The 15,344-nt window shown below is 43.7% G+C and overlaps 1 protein-coding gene across 1 annotated transcript in view; it reads left to right on the top strand.

The window, feature by feature from the left end:
• Positions 1 to 497: 497 nt before the first annotated feature.
• The window catches only part of LOC121276075 (collagen alpha-6(VI) chain-like), a 120,993-nt gene continuing 106,146 nt past the window's right edge, over positions 498 to 15,344 (top strand). The window contains exons 1-5 of the mRNA XM_041184015.1: positions 498 to 538; positions 2,970 to 3,091; positions 5,561 to 6,205; positions 9,463 to 10,050; positions 10,924 to 11,484. Of these exons, the coding sequence (XP_041039949.1) occupies positions 498 to 538; positions 2,970 to 3,091; positions 5,561 to 6,205; positions 9,463 to 10,050; positions 10,924 to 11,484 (1,957 nt within the window). The remainder of the gene's footprint in view (positions 539 to 2,969; positions 3,092 to 5,560; positions 6,206 to 9,462; positions 10,051 to 10,923; positions 11,485 to 15,344) is intronic.

Raw genomic sequence — 15,344 nt, 5'->3', positions numbered from 1 at the left:
CCTCCAGCAACCACAACCATCTTCCTTTGTGCAAGGTATGACTCCAACCAGCGGAGAGTTTTCCCCATGATTCCTATTGACTCCAACTTTGCTAGGGTTCCTTGATGCCACACTAGGTCAAATGCTGCCTTGGTATCAACGGCAGTCACTCTCACCTCAGTATCTGTCCTAATATCTCCTTATGCGGCTTGGTGTGAAATTTTGGTTTATAATGCCCCCACAGGTGCCTTGGGACATCTTATTGCATTAGTATAATACAAATTGTTGTTATTTTCAAAAAAATTGCCTGGTAAGACTACTGGTTTCATATTTACTAGCATTTGTTAGCTTTTTCCATGTAGTTTATTTGATTGAAACCTTTAAGGTCCTGAGGGGTCTTGACAGGGTTGATGTGGAGAGGACGTTTCCTCTTGTGAGAGAATCTAGAACTAAGGCCAGAATTTTTACTTCATTGGGTGGGTGTGCGCCCGGCCCGAACAAATATAAAATGATGCGCGATGACGTCAGGCGAGCATCACTTGCTTGATATTTTGGTTCAGTCAGATATTTGGCGCACCCGCCAACAATTAAAAGGCCTAGTAAGGTCATTAAAGTACCAATTAAATGTAATTTTTGCTCCCCGTCCAATCTTATGGTTGGCGGGCAGGCGAAAAGGCCGAGCGACCTTTACAATTTTTAGGAAACCTCCATCCGTGGCTGGGTTGAGGTTTCCAACAGCAAAGAAAAATAAAATAAAACTTTTAACTTTTCATTAATAACATGTCTCTTCTCTTGTGACAGAGTGGCATGAGGGGGCAGGCTTTTTAACATTTAAAAATTCTTTATTTTTAATTTTTTAAATCTTCATCTTCCTGAGGCAGCTCTGTGCCTGAGGGAGCTTCTCCTGTGTGTACTTGTGCGCGTGTGCGAAGCTTCCCACTCGACCTCCTCCTCCCCCTGCCCACTCCACCCCTCCCCAAAGGCAGTGCTGAGCACTGCAACACGCGTATCATGCTGGGCTGGATTTAATTGGCGTGATATCAAGGTCACGGCCCAATCACAGGCAGTGTTCAGCTTCCTGACCGCTTCCGCTCGCCCCCACTGATCCCACCCGACGAGGGCTAAATACTGCCCTAGGGGTCATTGTTCAAAAAGAAGGGGTCGCTCATTTAAGACAGAGATGAGGAGAAATGCTTTCTCTCGGAGGATTGTGAGTCTTTGGAACTCTTTCTCAAAAAGTGGTGGAAGCAGAGCCTTTGGATATTTTCAAGGCAGAGCTAGATAGATTCTTGATTAACAAGGGGGTGAAAGGTTATCGGAGGTAAGCAGGAATGTGGGGTTGAGGTTACAGTCAGATCAGCCATGATCTTATTGATTGGCAGAGCAGGCTGGAGGGGCTGAGTGGCCTACTCCTGTTCTTAATTCATATGTTTGTATTTTCTGTTTGACTGAAGTCTTGGAAATAGTTCAGTTGTAGTCAAATTCCCTTTTCTCAGCAAAAAAAATTAGGCTGCCACTCTATTTCAGTACTGAGGGAGATTTGCACAGTCAGAGTTGGGGTCTTTCAGATGAGACATTAAACCATTACATCCACTCTCTCAGGTGGACGTAAAAGATCTCATGGCACTCTTCGAGGAAGAGCAGGGGAGTTCTCCCAATCTTCCTCTATTTTAGCAACCATTTTAACCCTCAATGGCATTACTAAAACAGATTATTTGATAATTTATCTCATCACTTTTTGTGGGACTTCAATGTGCACAGATTAGCTGTTGTGTTTCCTACATTATAAAAGTAGCTACACTTCAGAAGTACTTCATGGGCAGGATCTTTAGGTTGGTGAGCTGGGGGCGGAGCCCGCTCACTGACGCATAAAATGATGCGGGATGATGTCAGGCGGAACTCCCGACGTCACCCTGCATCATTTCCATTTTCAGGTTGGTGGGGGTTGCAGCCGAGTCAACTGTGCGCCCGCTGACCTGTCAACGGCCCATTGAGGCCAATAATAAACCAAATTAGGTTATTGACAGGGCTTCCCATCCAACCTTATGATTGGTGGGAAGGCCGGGAGCCCTGGCGGGCTTAACAAAAAGCATGAAACCTCATCCACGGACGGGATGAGGTTTCATGAGGGTTTTTAAATATTTAATACAGTTTTGAGTTAAAGTCTTGGACATGTCCCAACTCATGTGTCAGTGTCACATGAGGGGACATGCCAGGGAAATTTTTTAAACATTTACCTTAAAAGTTTTAATTCTGAGCACTCCCGGCTGAGGGAATCCCACCTCCCCCCCCCACCCCCCCCACCTCTCCCTGTCCCCCACCTGCACAGGGAGCACATAACACTTCCTGGCGGATGTCACGCCTTAATTGGCCCGCCCACTTAAAATGGTGGTGTGCCCCCGATCAGGGGCACCGATCGGAGGTGTACCTGCCTGCGCCCACTCCTGCACTTCCTCCCTAACGGGGAGAAAATTTTTCCCTATAGATTTTACACAGTCATTGCATATGTGACAGAAGTTATGTTGAAGGATAGGTTATGGCGCTACATATTTATATTGTTAGGGTAATACCAAACAACTGGAAGGGTGTGTGAACATATTATTTGCTGTGGCATTGCCATGCCACTATAGCCTAGTAAATGACTAGGTTAGCTCATCCAATTGTGTGAATAGAGCTATAGAGTGAAAACTTAACTTAATGAAACACTCATTATGTGATTAATGAAAGCGTCTTCTTTAGAGGATCAAACAGACAAAACTGTGTGCTATGGAAGAAATTGATGGATTCCAGGAAAGGTGCATTTACTATGTACTTCACCATAGGGTTGTGGAGAGCTGAGGTTTTGACTGTTGCATGGAATTAATGCCAAATGATCAACAGGCCCAGTTGCAATAGAGAGCCAGAGATCTGGTTTTAAAGTAGGCAGCAGTGCCAACATTGGACAAATGCATGTAACCGCTGTGTGTTTTCTGTTTTTTTTGCTTCTGCAGGGAGATCATCAAAATTTCTGTCAACATGGCTCAGTTCGAAGCTATACTGATCGGCCTCCTTTTCACAACAAGTTTGCCCTCTACTGACACTCAAAATACTGGTACCACGTTCATCAATTGCAGTATTGACTCTGTTTACCATATGGAATATAAGGGGAGAACCTCCTTAGTCTGTAACTAGCTGCAAACCCAGGAAAATCTCCTGCTCTCCCCACATTAAAACCCAGCATGCCAAAATAATTCTTTACTAAGACAACTTAGTTAAAATACTTCACGGTATATTCTCATGATGTGACAAATGGAAAATGTTACACACAGCTTTCTACAAAACTGACTCTTGTGTGGTTAAGGCTTCAGTAAGGCAATGGGGTACTTTAACTTTTGGGCAATCAGCGATTCTGGCACAAATTGCACCCAAAATGGTGGAGAACTCTTTCCTTGTAACTCGTCCACTTTATATCATCGTTATTGCTTTTATAGGAGTTTTGAAAAGTTTTCTATTAATATTTATTGAAAATCAATTGCAAGTTGCCAAACACAAAATCTGCCATGAACCAGCATTTAAAAATGTAATGCATGAAAAAATTGCTTTAAAGATGTTCCTCAATGTATTTAAGAGTGGTAACTTGGTGAAGTTTGACTAATATAACTGAAAAATGGGTTTAGCACAAAAAATAAGCATCTTAAATCACAGTGTCATCCACCATCTGTAAGTAGCTCGGGACTGGACTTTATGTCCAATAAGTGGGTGTTGTGGGCAGATGCTGCAGCAGATGTATCTTCTGCTGCTGCCCAGTTCCCTGGCCCCTTAGTGATTTTAATGTCCTTTGGGACATTAATTATCTTGAAGCCAGACTTTTGCCCCATCTGGAGAGGATGTCCACACTCCAAGGGCTGAATGTCCCCCCCATTGGTGGGGGGAGGTTGATGGGCGGGTGTGTACGGGCGCGCTTCCAATCGGCGCCCCCAATCAGAGGTGTGCCGCCATTTTACATGAGCGGGCTAATTACAGCCCGCCCAGAGTGACATCCGCACAGAAGCGCTGTGCGCTCCCTGTGCGGACTGGGGGTGGGGGGAGGGGGGGTGTTGGTGGGGGGGTGGGGGGGGAGGGGTGGTGGTGAGGGATGGGGGGTGGTGGTGGATTCCCAAAATCGAGAGTGCACTCTTTCGCACATGCGCACAAAAGAGCGCACTCATCTTCCTGAAGCTAACTGCAGCCTCAGGGAGATTGGCTGTAAATGTAAAAAAGATAAAAATAGAAAAATAAAATTTCCCTAATATGTCCCCTCATGTGTCCATAATTTTTACAAAACCTTTATTTTAATTTTTTAAAGCCTACATGAAACTTCATCTCGTGCGTGGATGAGGTTTCATGTTTTTTCAAGTTTCCACTGGGGCTCCTGGCCTGCCTGCCAACATTAAGGTTGGATGGGCAGGTCCTTTAATTACTTAATTGACCTTGTCAATGGCCTCAAATGGCCAATTACAGGTCGGCTGGTGCGCAGATGATTTTGCTGTGCTCCCGCCTTCCTGAAAATTTAAATGGGGCGTGGTGATGTCAGGAGTTCCCCCCGACCTCACCGTGCTTCATTTTATGCATTGGTGAGCAGGCCCCGCCCCCACATGCCGACTCATAAAATTCTGCCCCAACAGCGGTTGCCAATCAGAGGTACCCCTGAAGTTCAAGAAGCATTACCTGTCAGGTTTCTGACCTGTCACTGGCCTTAACCCACTGCCCATGAAATAATTGCAGAGGTGGGAAGTGGCCCCTAAGTGGCCATGAATTGATAATAACTGGGATGCACTTCGAGGATATTATAAGTTGAAAAGGGTTATTTTAATCCCGTATAGATCACTTTTGTGGCCACATTTAGATAGATGTGGTTTATTGAAGTTTACCTTTCAAAACCACATTGGGAAGGATGCATGGTAGAACAACCAGACGAATGCCAGGAATTTGGATGGAATGTCAGTGGGAGATGGATAAAACAGCAGTGTGGCTATCAGCATGGATATTTTATCCCCACCCCTTCCAACCCTGCCTACCCCACACATACATAAATGTTATCATTTTATGCAATTGTGAGGGACAAGAGGATTTGGGCTATGGGACAAATCTCAATTCCCTGTCAACTAGCAGTTCAATCAAGTGTAATTCAAACTTGAAACTTTACTTTGGCTCAAGTTTCATCCATATCATGTAGCTATGCCTTCCGTATTGAAAACACCTTTCACCATTCAGAGCAAAGCACGCCACTCATTTGTTGAACATAAGCATGCCGGGTCATTGAGGAACACTCCTCATTCCCAGTATTCCCATAGTGGAGCTAAACTTCACTCGGAATTTCTTACAGCTACTCTCACTACCTCTGGTGTAACTTTGTCAGGTTTTCACTGCAACACCAGCAAAGTTACAATAGCAGATTGGGTGCACAAGCAAGGACATTTCCAATCTACATTTCACAGACTCTGTTGACAAAACAGTAGCAATTAAATGGATGATTTACATGGGTCTCAGTTTTACAGTTTGTAAGAGGGAAGGATGAATGATAATAAGCTTAATGAATATTAACCTGTACTGATTGTCACAGTAATTGGAGCTCCTTCTGCTTTTGAAGCCTGCAGGGAGTCATCTATTGCGGACATTGTATTCCTGGTTGATGGATCCTGGAGTATTGGGATCCAAAACTTTAAGAAGGTTCAAGAGTTCCTCTACACCCTTGTGAATGGATTTGATGTTGGACAGGACAAAGTCCGAATAGGCCTCATCCAGTACAGTGGAACTCCTCGCACAGAGTTTTCCTTGAATACCTATAGCGATAAGGATGAGATCCTGCAGTACCTACAGCAACTGCCGTACAAAGGAGGGGGGACAAGAACCGGGATGGGCCTAAAGTTCATGCTGAACAAGCACTTTGTGGAGTCGGCGGGGAGCAGGGCATCAATGGGAGTGCCGCAGGTGGCCATTGTCATTACCGATGGGCAATCTCAGGATAGTGTTGGCCCGCCAGCAAAAGCACTGAGAGACCGAGGTGTCATCATATATGCCATCGGCATTAGAGACGCTGTGGAGAAAGAGCTGGAGGAAATTGCCAGTAAGCCAGTTGGGAAGTATGTATACAATGTGGCGGACTTTGCCGCTCTGAGGGGGATTTCACAGACTGTCATCCAACTCGTTTGTACCAGGGTGGAAGAAGTGACTCGCCAAGTATCTCAGGACTCACAAGTCTCAGCAGGTATTTTGCCTCAGATGCCATCATAGTTGGGATCTTGTTGATTATAAATGTTGCGTCGTTTGGGCTCTTTTCCTTTTACTGTTCTTTAAATTTGACTTCCATCAGTATCTGGGTATGTTCAGCCCCTTTTCTAGATGTATTTCCAGCTCCTCCCTTTGCTCCTCAACCTAATCCCCTTTCCCAGTTGGACCTCTGTAACCGACACATTCGTGCGTTACATTCGTGCCACACACATGGCAATGCAAAGACCATCTCCAACAAAAGAGAATCCAACCATTTCCCCATGACATTCAATGTCATTACTATCGCTGAATCCCCCACTATCAGAAACTGAACTGGACCAGCCATATAAATACTGTGGCCGTAAGAACAGGTCAGAGGCTGGGAATTCTGTGGCGAGTAACTCAGCTACTGACTCCCCAAAGCCTGTTTACCATCTACAAGGCACAAGTCAGGAGTGTGATGGAATACTGCCCACTTGCCTGGATGAGTGCAGCTCCAACAACACTCAAGAAGCTCAATACCAATCAGAACAAAGTAGTCCACTTGACTTGTATCCCATCTACCACCTTCACATTCATTCCCTCCACCACCGATGCACAGTGCCACCAGTATTAACCGTTTACAAGCTGCACTGCAGCAGCTCACCAAGGCTCCTTTGACAGCATCTTCCAAACCCGCGACCTTTGTCACTTAGAAGGACAAGAGCAGCAGATGCATGGGTACACCACCACCTACAAGTTCCCCTCCAAGCCACTCACTCTCTGTTCCTTCACTGTCTCTAGGTCAAAATCCTGGGACTCCCTCCCTAACAGCACTGTGGGTGTGCCTACAGCACATGGACTGCAGCAGTTCAAGAAGGCAGCTCACCACCACCTTCTCAAGGGCAATTAGGGATATACAATAAATATTGGCCTAGCCAGTGACTCCCACATCCTGTGCATGAATAATTAAAAAAACACATGACCTATCCCTGAAATCTTTTGAAAGTGGTTGAATTGTAGGAGATGCCAAAAGAATTCCCTCTGACTTGCCTGTCTTCCAGTCTGGTGGGAGGAACTCAGGAAATGGAGAAGACCATTGAGCTCCACAAGCCTGTTCTACCATTCAGTTAGATCATGGCTGGTCTGTATCCTAACTCTATTTATCTGCTACATAACTCCCTTCATACTCTTAGCAAACAAAAATCTACAGATCGCAGTTTTGAAATGTTCAATTAACTCCGAGGCACAACAGTGTTTTGTATGAGAGAGTTCCCAATTTCCACCACATTTTGCGTGAAGAAGTTTGTCCTGACACCATCCCTGAATGGCCTTGCTTTAATATTAATGTTGTTGCTTTGGAATTTTCCAGCAGAGGAAATGGTTTTTCTCCATCTACCTTATTAAATCCTTAAATCATCTTAAACATCTCAATCACCCCTTAATCTTCTATACCCAAGGGAATACAAGCCAAGTTTATACAATCTGTCCTCATAATTTAACACTTTTAGCTCTGTTATCATTCTGGTTGAATCTACGTTGCACCCACTCCAAGGAATATATTCTCCCTCTTGAATAGTGCCTAAAACTGACTGCAGTACCCCAGATGCGGTCTAAACAGAGCTTTACACAACTGGAGGATAACTCTCTCCCTTTTGTATTCCAGCCCCTTTGACATAAGTGCTAGCATTCCAATAGCCGTTTAAAATTATTTTCATTGCTGCCAACTAGGTTTTAGAGATTGCTGTATATGGATCTCTAAATGTTTCTGATCCGCCACCGTTCCCAGCTTCTCACCATTCAGAGTTTAGTTGGCAAAAGAAGAGGTAGCACAGAATCCATTCGGCACATCCCCTTGGATGTGACTCCAATTGGAATCTGAGTGGAGTAGGAGTTGGAACTTATATTGATTCTTTGACTGGAACTCTTGTAGTGTTATCATACAGTCAATTAGGGACCAATTTTCACCTTTGAGCCTAATCAGTTTTTAATTTGGCCAGTTCTGCTTTAACACTCACCTGAATCTCAAGCGTTTAAAACAATTAATTCTTGAGTTTAAGTTTATTCACAATTTCTAGGTACAAACTCAGGGGTGGGGTGGTGGAGAATGGGGTCTAGGGAAGGCAAGACAGGTAGAGAAGAAAATTGCACACATGTAACTTAACGGGATGGGGACAATTGAAGAAGGAGTTTGAAAGGAGAAGGACTTCTGGTGAACTTTAAAAGGCTGAGAATCATCAAGACTGTAGGATCAGAGATTAAGAATGGCCAAGGTGAGGGGAGAAGGGCTTCTACATGAAAGAATGAGTCTCTGGAACAAGGAAGGTGCAGCTCAGCGGTTGGTTTTCTCTTCGATGGCTGTTGAAGTCAAGGCATAAGATGCTTGCAAAGGGGTTTTTGCTCTATGCCGATTGATCACATAACACCACATGGGCCAGCTGTGAAACTCGTCTGCGAGGAATGTATAGGCCACAGCTGAGCGCTAGTCACCCTCATGTGCAAGCTTTGTGCTTCGTTGTGGCTGCAGCTGTCCTTGCTGTAGGGCACAGCTCTGCAGCTGCTCCTTTACTGACCAGACTCTCAGGAGTTCATCATGGTCATTCCCAAGTAAGTTGAGCAGGCCCTGCAGTGATGGTTAGTGGCTTATGGGCCTATCACACTTCCTCTCATACAGTGCCATGAAAAGAATGAGAAGGTGTGTTTTGGATGGTTATAAAGGACCATCCAGTTGAATAGTTAGTCAGGCACTCACATCCTAAGGGCCCACCGTGCTGCTTGCACCACAACCAACCCCCCCCAACCCTCGGGGATTCGACATAAGTCTGTTTAGCGCACGTGAAACAATTTCTTCCTTAGCATTTAGACCCAGGCACAGCACGAAGGCAACACTGTCAGCAGCTTCAGACAACAGTAAAAGCTGCTCGAAGGGCCAGTTTTGCCTGAGATCTGCAGAGTTCTAAAAGTTAAGTATAGAGTGAGGATTTAATAGTCAGCATAGTTATTATGTTATTGCCCTTGTATTTGACTGCTGTGGTGTTTCCTTTTGCCTGATACAGGGGAATGTCTGAGATACAGAGGGATGGTATAAATGATCTGAAATCTCCTTAAAAGAAACAAATGTTCACAAAGTGTGACTTTTTAAAATTCTAAGCCTTCAAAACTGCTATGGGGTTAGGAGTGGTAGTGGAGGCACAAAGGTACATTGTCAGCTCTGCTGTCCACTTGTAGCTACCTAAAAATGTTTTAAGAGAAAGTGTTACTTTTTGTGTGTTGCAGCTTGCAGGGAAGCCACAGTTGCTGATATTGTCCTTGTGGTGGACGGTTCAACAAGTGTGAGTAATGAGAACTTTGAAGAAGTAAAGGAGTTTCTGCACACCTTCGTTAGCGGTCTGGACATTGCGGATAACAAAGTAAGGATTGGCTTGGTTCAGTACAGTGACGACCCAAAGACAGAGTTCCTGCTGAATCAATATTCGTCCAGGAATGACATTTTGAACTACCTGCAGAACTTGCAACAGAAGGGTGGTGGGACCGATACCAGAAGGGCCCTGGAGTTCCTGAAGAGCATACACTTTGTTCCATCAGCAGGGAGCAGAGCAGCAGAAAATGTGCAACAGATTGCCATTCTGGTCACCGATGGTGAGTCCACTACTGAGGTAGATGATGTAGCCAACCAACTGAGAAACAGCGGAGTCACAATTTACGTCATTGGAGTTAATATCCAAGGAAAAAAGGAACTTCAAGATATTTCCAGCAGACCAGTCCGAAGATTTGCTTACAATGTTGCAAATTTCAATGAACTGAAAGAAAATTCAAATAAAATCTTGGAGTCGGTGTGCAGAACTATTGAAGCCCACATCCAAGGTTGGTGCAATTAGCAAAGTCTTTGTTCCAAATTTTAACTTTTATGACAATTATCAATCTTGGCTCAGTAGCAATCTCACCTCTCAGTCAGGAGGTTATGGGTCCAAGTCCAAGTCCAAGTCACAGACCTCTTCATTTCAAAGACTAGATGCTTGATTAGCTCAGCCTCCTTTCTTGCCTCCACCCTTTTCCAGCTTTCCCCTTATGCCATCGGTGAAAACCTCCCTTTTTCTCAGCCTTCATTAAGCTCACCCCCTCGATGGCACCCACCCCTTGCACCCTTGACTCCACTTCAACCCAATTTCTAACTACAGAATTACCTTTCGTTAGCCCTGTGCTCACCCATGGCTTCTCTCCTAAAGTCAGGTTCCCCTTCCCCTCAAGGCTACTAACGCCTGCTCAAGAAGACCATCTTCAACCTTCCATCCTTTCCACTTCCTGCCCCATTTCTAACAATCTCTTTTCTCTCTAATGTCATTCAGCTTTATCCCCACAGTTCTCTGCTAACTAACGCATCACTCTCTGGATGAATACCTTCAGACTTAACCTACAACACTGATCCTGCCTTGATCAAAATTCCCAATACATTCTCTGTGATTGCAGCATGCTATCCCTCCTTGTAGCCATTCACCTCCATCATCCCACCATCCACTCACCTCCACCATTCATTTATTTCTACCATCCATTCACACCGACATTCAATTTCCATTACCATTTGTGGTCTAGGTCCATGGATCCCCCTGTCTTCATTCAACTCCTATCTCTCCCAAAGTATCTAGTCACTCCATTTATTAAGGGAGGCATTGGGAAGGGTGGGGAACATTTGATATTTGTTTTCTGTACTAATCCGCCATTTTATCTCCTGCTTTACAGCTTTTGCGGTGAATTATGCTGATGTCGTTTTTCTAGTCGATGGCTCTCAGAACATGGGGGCTGCAGGATTCCAGCAAATTAGAAGCTTTATCTTCAGAATTGTTTCTCAGCTTGACATTGGGGCAGATAAGTTCCGTGTTGGCCTTGCCCAGTATAGCACTGATACACGGACTGAATTTTTACTGAACGCCTACGTAACAAAGATTCAAGTGGCAAATTACATAAGGAGTGAGCGCAGCTTTGCATTTCGGGGAGGACCAGCTTTAGGGATGGGCCGCGCCATCGAATACCTGCGCAGGACCTTTTTCAGAAAGTCTGCTGGGAGTCGGAAAGATGAAGGTGTTCCTCAGATAGCAATTATAATTACCTCAGCACCTTCACTGGATGAAGTCACTCTACCTGCCAGTGCCTTAAAGATGGAAGGAGTGAAAGTTATCTGCATCGGTGTCAAGCGTTCTGTCTTGACCGAGCTGCAGAATGTGGCCTTTCTGCCTAATTTCCCATTTGTTTTTCAGGTTGACACTTTTGATGCTCTTATTCAGACATCTGAACAAATATTCAGTGCAATCAAACTGATAGTACGAAGAGAATTTCTTTACAGAGAGCCCAGAAGATCAGCAGGTAAAGTTTGATTCCCTTGTCTTTCATCTATTTCCACATTATTCCGGCCTTGTGCTGTATTTTTAGTCATTCCCCAAATGAAAATTTTTTTAGATCAGTCAGACTTATAGGAGTCAATTTTGAGTGCTCACCCCAGCCCTGCCTGCCGTAAACAGGAAGGCAGCAGCCTGTAAATGGATCTGGGTCACTTGCCACCCTATTTACTCATGACATAACCACCACCATTTGGGTAGGGTCCTGACTTGGGTGGCCAGAGCGCCTTCCTGTTTGGGATGAGATATGCAAAATGGGATCCTATGACATGCAAGCGATTGTCTCTTGTGCACCTGAAGTAAAAATTTACCTCGCTGTGCCTAACCTCCTTGTGTAATTATTTAATTCCAGCTATTATTTGCAGAGAAAGGAAAAAATAATGATACATTGATGATTGTTGTTTCAGTATCTTCTCCTCTTCTGTCCTGTCCTTGAGATCAGGATTCATCTATGCTGGATTGGTGGAATGAGACAGTTTACAATGCAGTGCCAGTGTTCCTTGGTCAACCTATCAGGAGCCCAGCTTGTGCATTTTTAATTTGGGGTCAACCTCCAAAGCCTTTAGGGCAGCAGAAAGATAAAGTAGCAGATAGGGTTCTAAAAGCAGTTCTTCTCATCTCCTAATCTGAGGTTGCAAGATGAAAACATAAAGGAGAGAGGCAAAAAAAATCAAACATTGGGAAAGAATGGATGTCAGCAAGTCGACTTTAAGGAGAATGGGCGACATGAGGTCGGCCATATGTTATTCAGCATGTCTGGTCTCCCTATCCATGGGGCAGATGACATGCTGCTGACCACTTTCTGCTTCCTCTTATTGCAACACAGTGAATTGTGGTAGGAGGAGGAGTTCAGAGGTTGGAATATTTATAGCAACAACAATAACAGCTTGGGTTTATATATCGCTTTTAGCATAATAAAATGTCTCATGGCACTTAATAGGAGCGTTATCAAACAAAATTTGACACCAAGCCACATAAGAACTCCAAAACTTTGGTAAAAGAGATAAGTTTTGAGGAGTATCTTAAAGAAAGAAAGAGAGATTTGAGGGAATTTCAGAGTTTAGGATCTTAGCAACTGAAGGCAATGTCACCAATGGCTAAGTGATTAAAATTGAGGATGCTCAAGAGGCTAGAATTAGAGAAGTGCAGATATCTTAGAGAGTTATGGGGCTGGATGGGGGGCTGTGGCGATTCAAAAACAAGGGTGAGAATTTTAAAATTGAGGAATGACATAACTGGGAGACAGTGTAGGTCAGTGAACACAGAGGTAATGGGAGAACAGGACTAGTTGTGAGTTAGGACATGGGTTGCAGTTTTAGATGACCTCATACATACAGGGTAGAATGTTGGGTAGAATGTGGAAGGCTGGTCAAGATGCATTGAAGTTGTCAAGTCTAGGAGTAACACAGGCATGGGTGAGAATTTTAGCAGAAGATGAGCTGAGGAAGGGACAGAGACAGAGCCAGGTGATGTTATGGAGTTGGAATCAGCTGATCTTAGTGATAGCATGGTAAGAAGTCGAAAACATATGTTGGGGTCAGATATGACACCAAAGTTACCATCACTCTAATTCAGCCCCAGTAAGTGGCCAGGGAAAGGGATGGAATTGGTGGTGAGGGAATTGTGTTTTTAGTGGAGACTGAATCTTATAAATAATTGGAAGAGATTCCTGCTTATCCAGTAATGTATGTTGGAAAAACAATCTGATAATGTAAAGATAGTGGAGAGGTCAGGGTAGGGCTGAGTGTCATCATTATATTTGTTCTTATGTGGCAGATGACATGTGCAAGGAGATCAATTCCATGAGGGAAATTTAATCACATGGTCACAACTGTTTTGCAACTTGTATTTTATTTTGATGTGCGTGTCCTGAATTCAGAAGTAATAAGACTACCACAACTTCAGAGGTTTCAGAAAACTAAATTAAAACATTTATTAACAAAAGAAAAGATATCAAGCACATACATAGGTCTATAAATTACTTTTATAATAACTCCTAAAACCCCTAATTAATCTGGCTCCCAGTTACACCTCTGTTAAAGCAACAGTAAAAATAATAGATTTAAACAGGAACGAGGAGAGGCAACACAATAACCTGGATGGTCACATTCAAAATTAGTTTCATCAGCTTCATTTCCTATAGACAGCAACTTTATGCAGAGAGGCCGGAGGCTTTTCACACTTATGTTAGATTTTAGAATGCCTTCTCCCTTACACGTAGCCTCATCTCCTTTATACACATTTCTCCCTTTTTAATGCAAATTACATTGTTCTAATATGTCTTTGCAACTTTACTTTTCTCATAATATAAATCTTTTATAGTATTAATATTATCGTTGCCTTTGAGAAAAATAAACACACTGTTTGGCTTGGCTTCTTCTGGCTAGGTGTAACATCTTAACACCTCTTTGAAACTCAAATTACCCTAATTTATCTATAGCTACAAATTTTCCTAACATGTCACATTCTAAAACTTCAGCCATGTTTACATACTTAGCATTTCAAACCTAGCTTCTTTTTGATAATTTAAAGCGTCCAGACCAGCTGTCTCCAATTCAAGTAAATCATCCACACACGCACATACGCACAGAGAAACTCATCCAAACCTCACCATTAGCCCACTTTTACAACAAACCACAATAATATTATGAAAATTATTATATTTTCAAAACATATGTGTGGAAACTGATGCTGTATTTTCAGATGATGTTGCTGAGGTGCAGCATGTAAATGAGAAATAGAAGATGGCCATGGATAGATCCTTGGGGGATACCAGAGGTAACAGTGCAAGAACAGGAAGAGAAGCCATTATAGATGATTCTCTCATTAAGAATGGAGCTAGGTGAGTGTAGTCCCACCCAGCTGGATGATAGTTGGAGGATGGTATTGCCAAAAGTGTCAAAGGCTGAGAAGGATAAGGAGGAATAGTTTATCTGGTCACAATCACATAGGATGTCATTTGAGACTTTCACAAGAGCCATTTCAGTACTGTAACAGGGTGGAAACCTGAGTGGAGGGATACAAGTTTCAGTTCCAGGAAAGATGGGCACAGATTGCGGAGGTGATATCACATTTAAGGATTTTGGAGAGAAAAGGATGTTTGGAGATGGGATGGCAGTTTGCAAGGATGGGGGGTCGGGGGGCAAGATTTGTTTTTTTGAGGAGAAGGGTGATGATGGCAGAGTTGAAGGAGAGGGGGAAGTACCTGGGGAGAGAGAACCATTCAAAATATCAGCTAACATGGAAGCTAGAAAGGGGAATTTGGTGGTCAACAGTTTAGTGAGAATAGGATCGAGAAAGCAGCAGGTGGATCTCATGGACAAGATGAGCTTGGATACAGCATGCGACAAGATAGGAGAGAAACTAACGAACAATGGGAGGGAAGGGCTAGGGTGTGGAGAATTAGGGAAAGTTTGACACAGTGAGCTAGGGGAAGGAAGGGAAGTGGTAAAAACAGCTTATCAGATGGTTTAATTTGTATTGACAAAGAAGCCCATAATCTCCTCTCACTTGTTGTTGGAGTGACAGTGGAGGAGACAGGGGACAGGTGTTTAGGAAGATAGTTTGTGGTAGAGAAAAGAAACCAGGGGTTATCTTTGCATTCCAGGAAGAGCCTGGAATATTGAACATTTTGGAAAGTAAGAGCAAATCATGATAGTGTTTTATGTGATCCAGCCAAATCTGACTGTAAATGGCTAAAGCAGTTGTCCTCCATATCTGTTCAAGTCTGTGTCCCTTGGAGTTAAGGGAGCAGAGATGAGGGCCACA

Source organism: Carcharodon carcharias, chromosome 3, assembly GCF_017639515.1.
Source record: "Carcharodon carcharias isolate sCarCar2 chromosome 3, sCarCar2.pri, whole genome shotgun sequence".
Lineage (NCBI taxonomy): Eukaryota > Metazoa > Chordata > Chondrichthyes > Lamniformes > Lamnidae > Carcharodon > Carcharodon carcharias.
The sequence above is the reverse complement of the archived record's forward strand: the minus strand, read 5'-3'. Positions and strand labels throughout refer to the sequence as shown.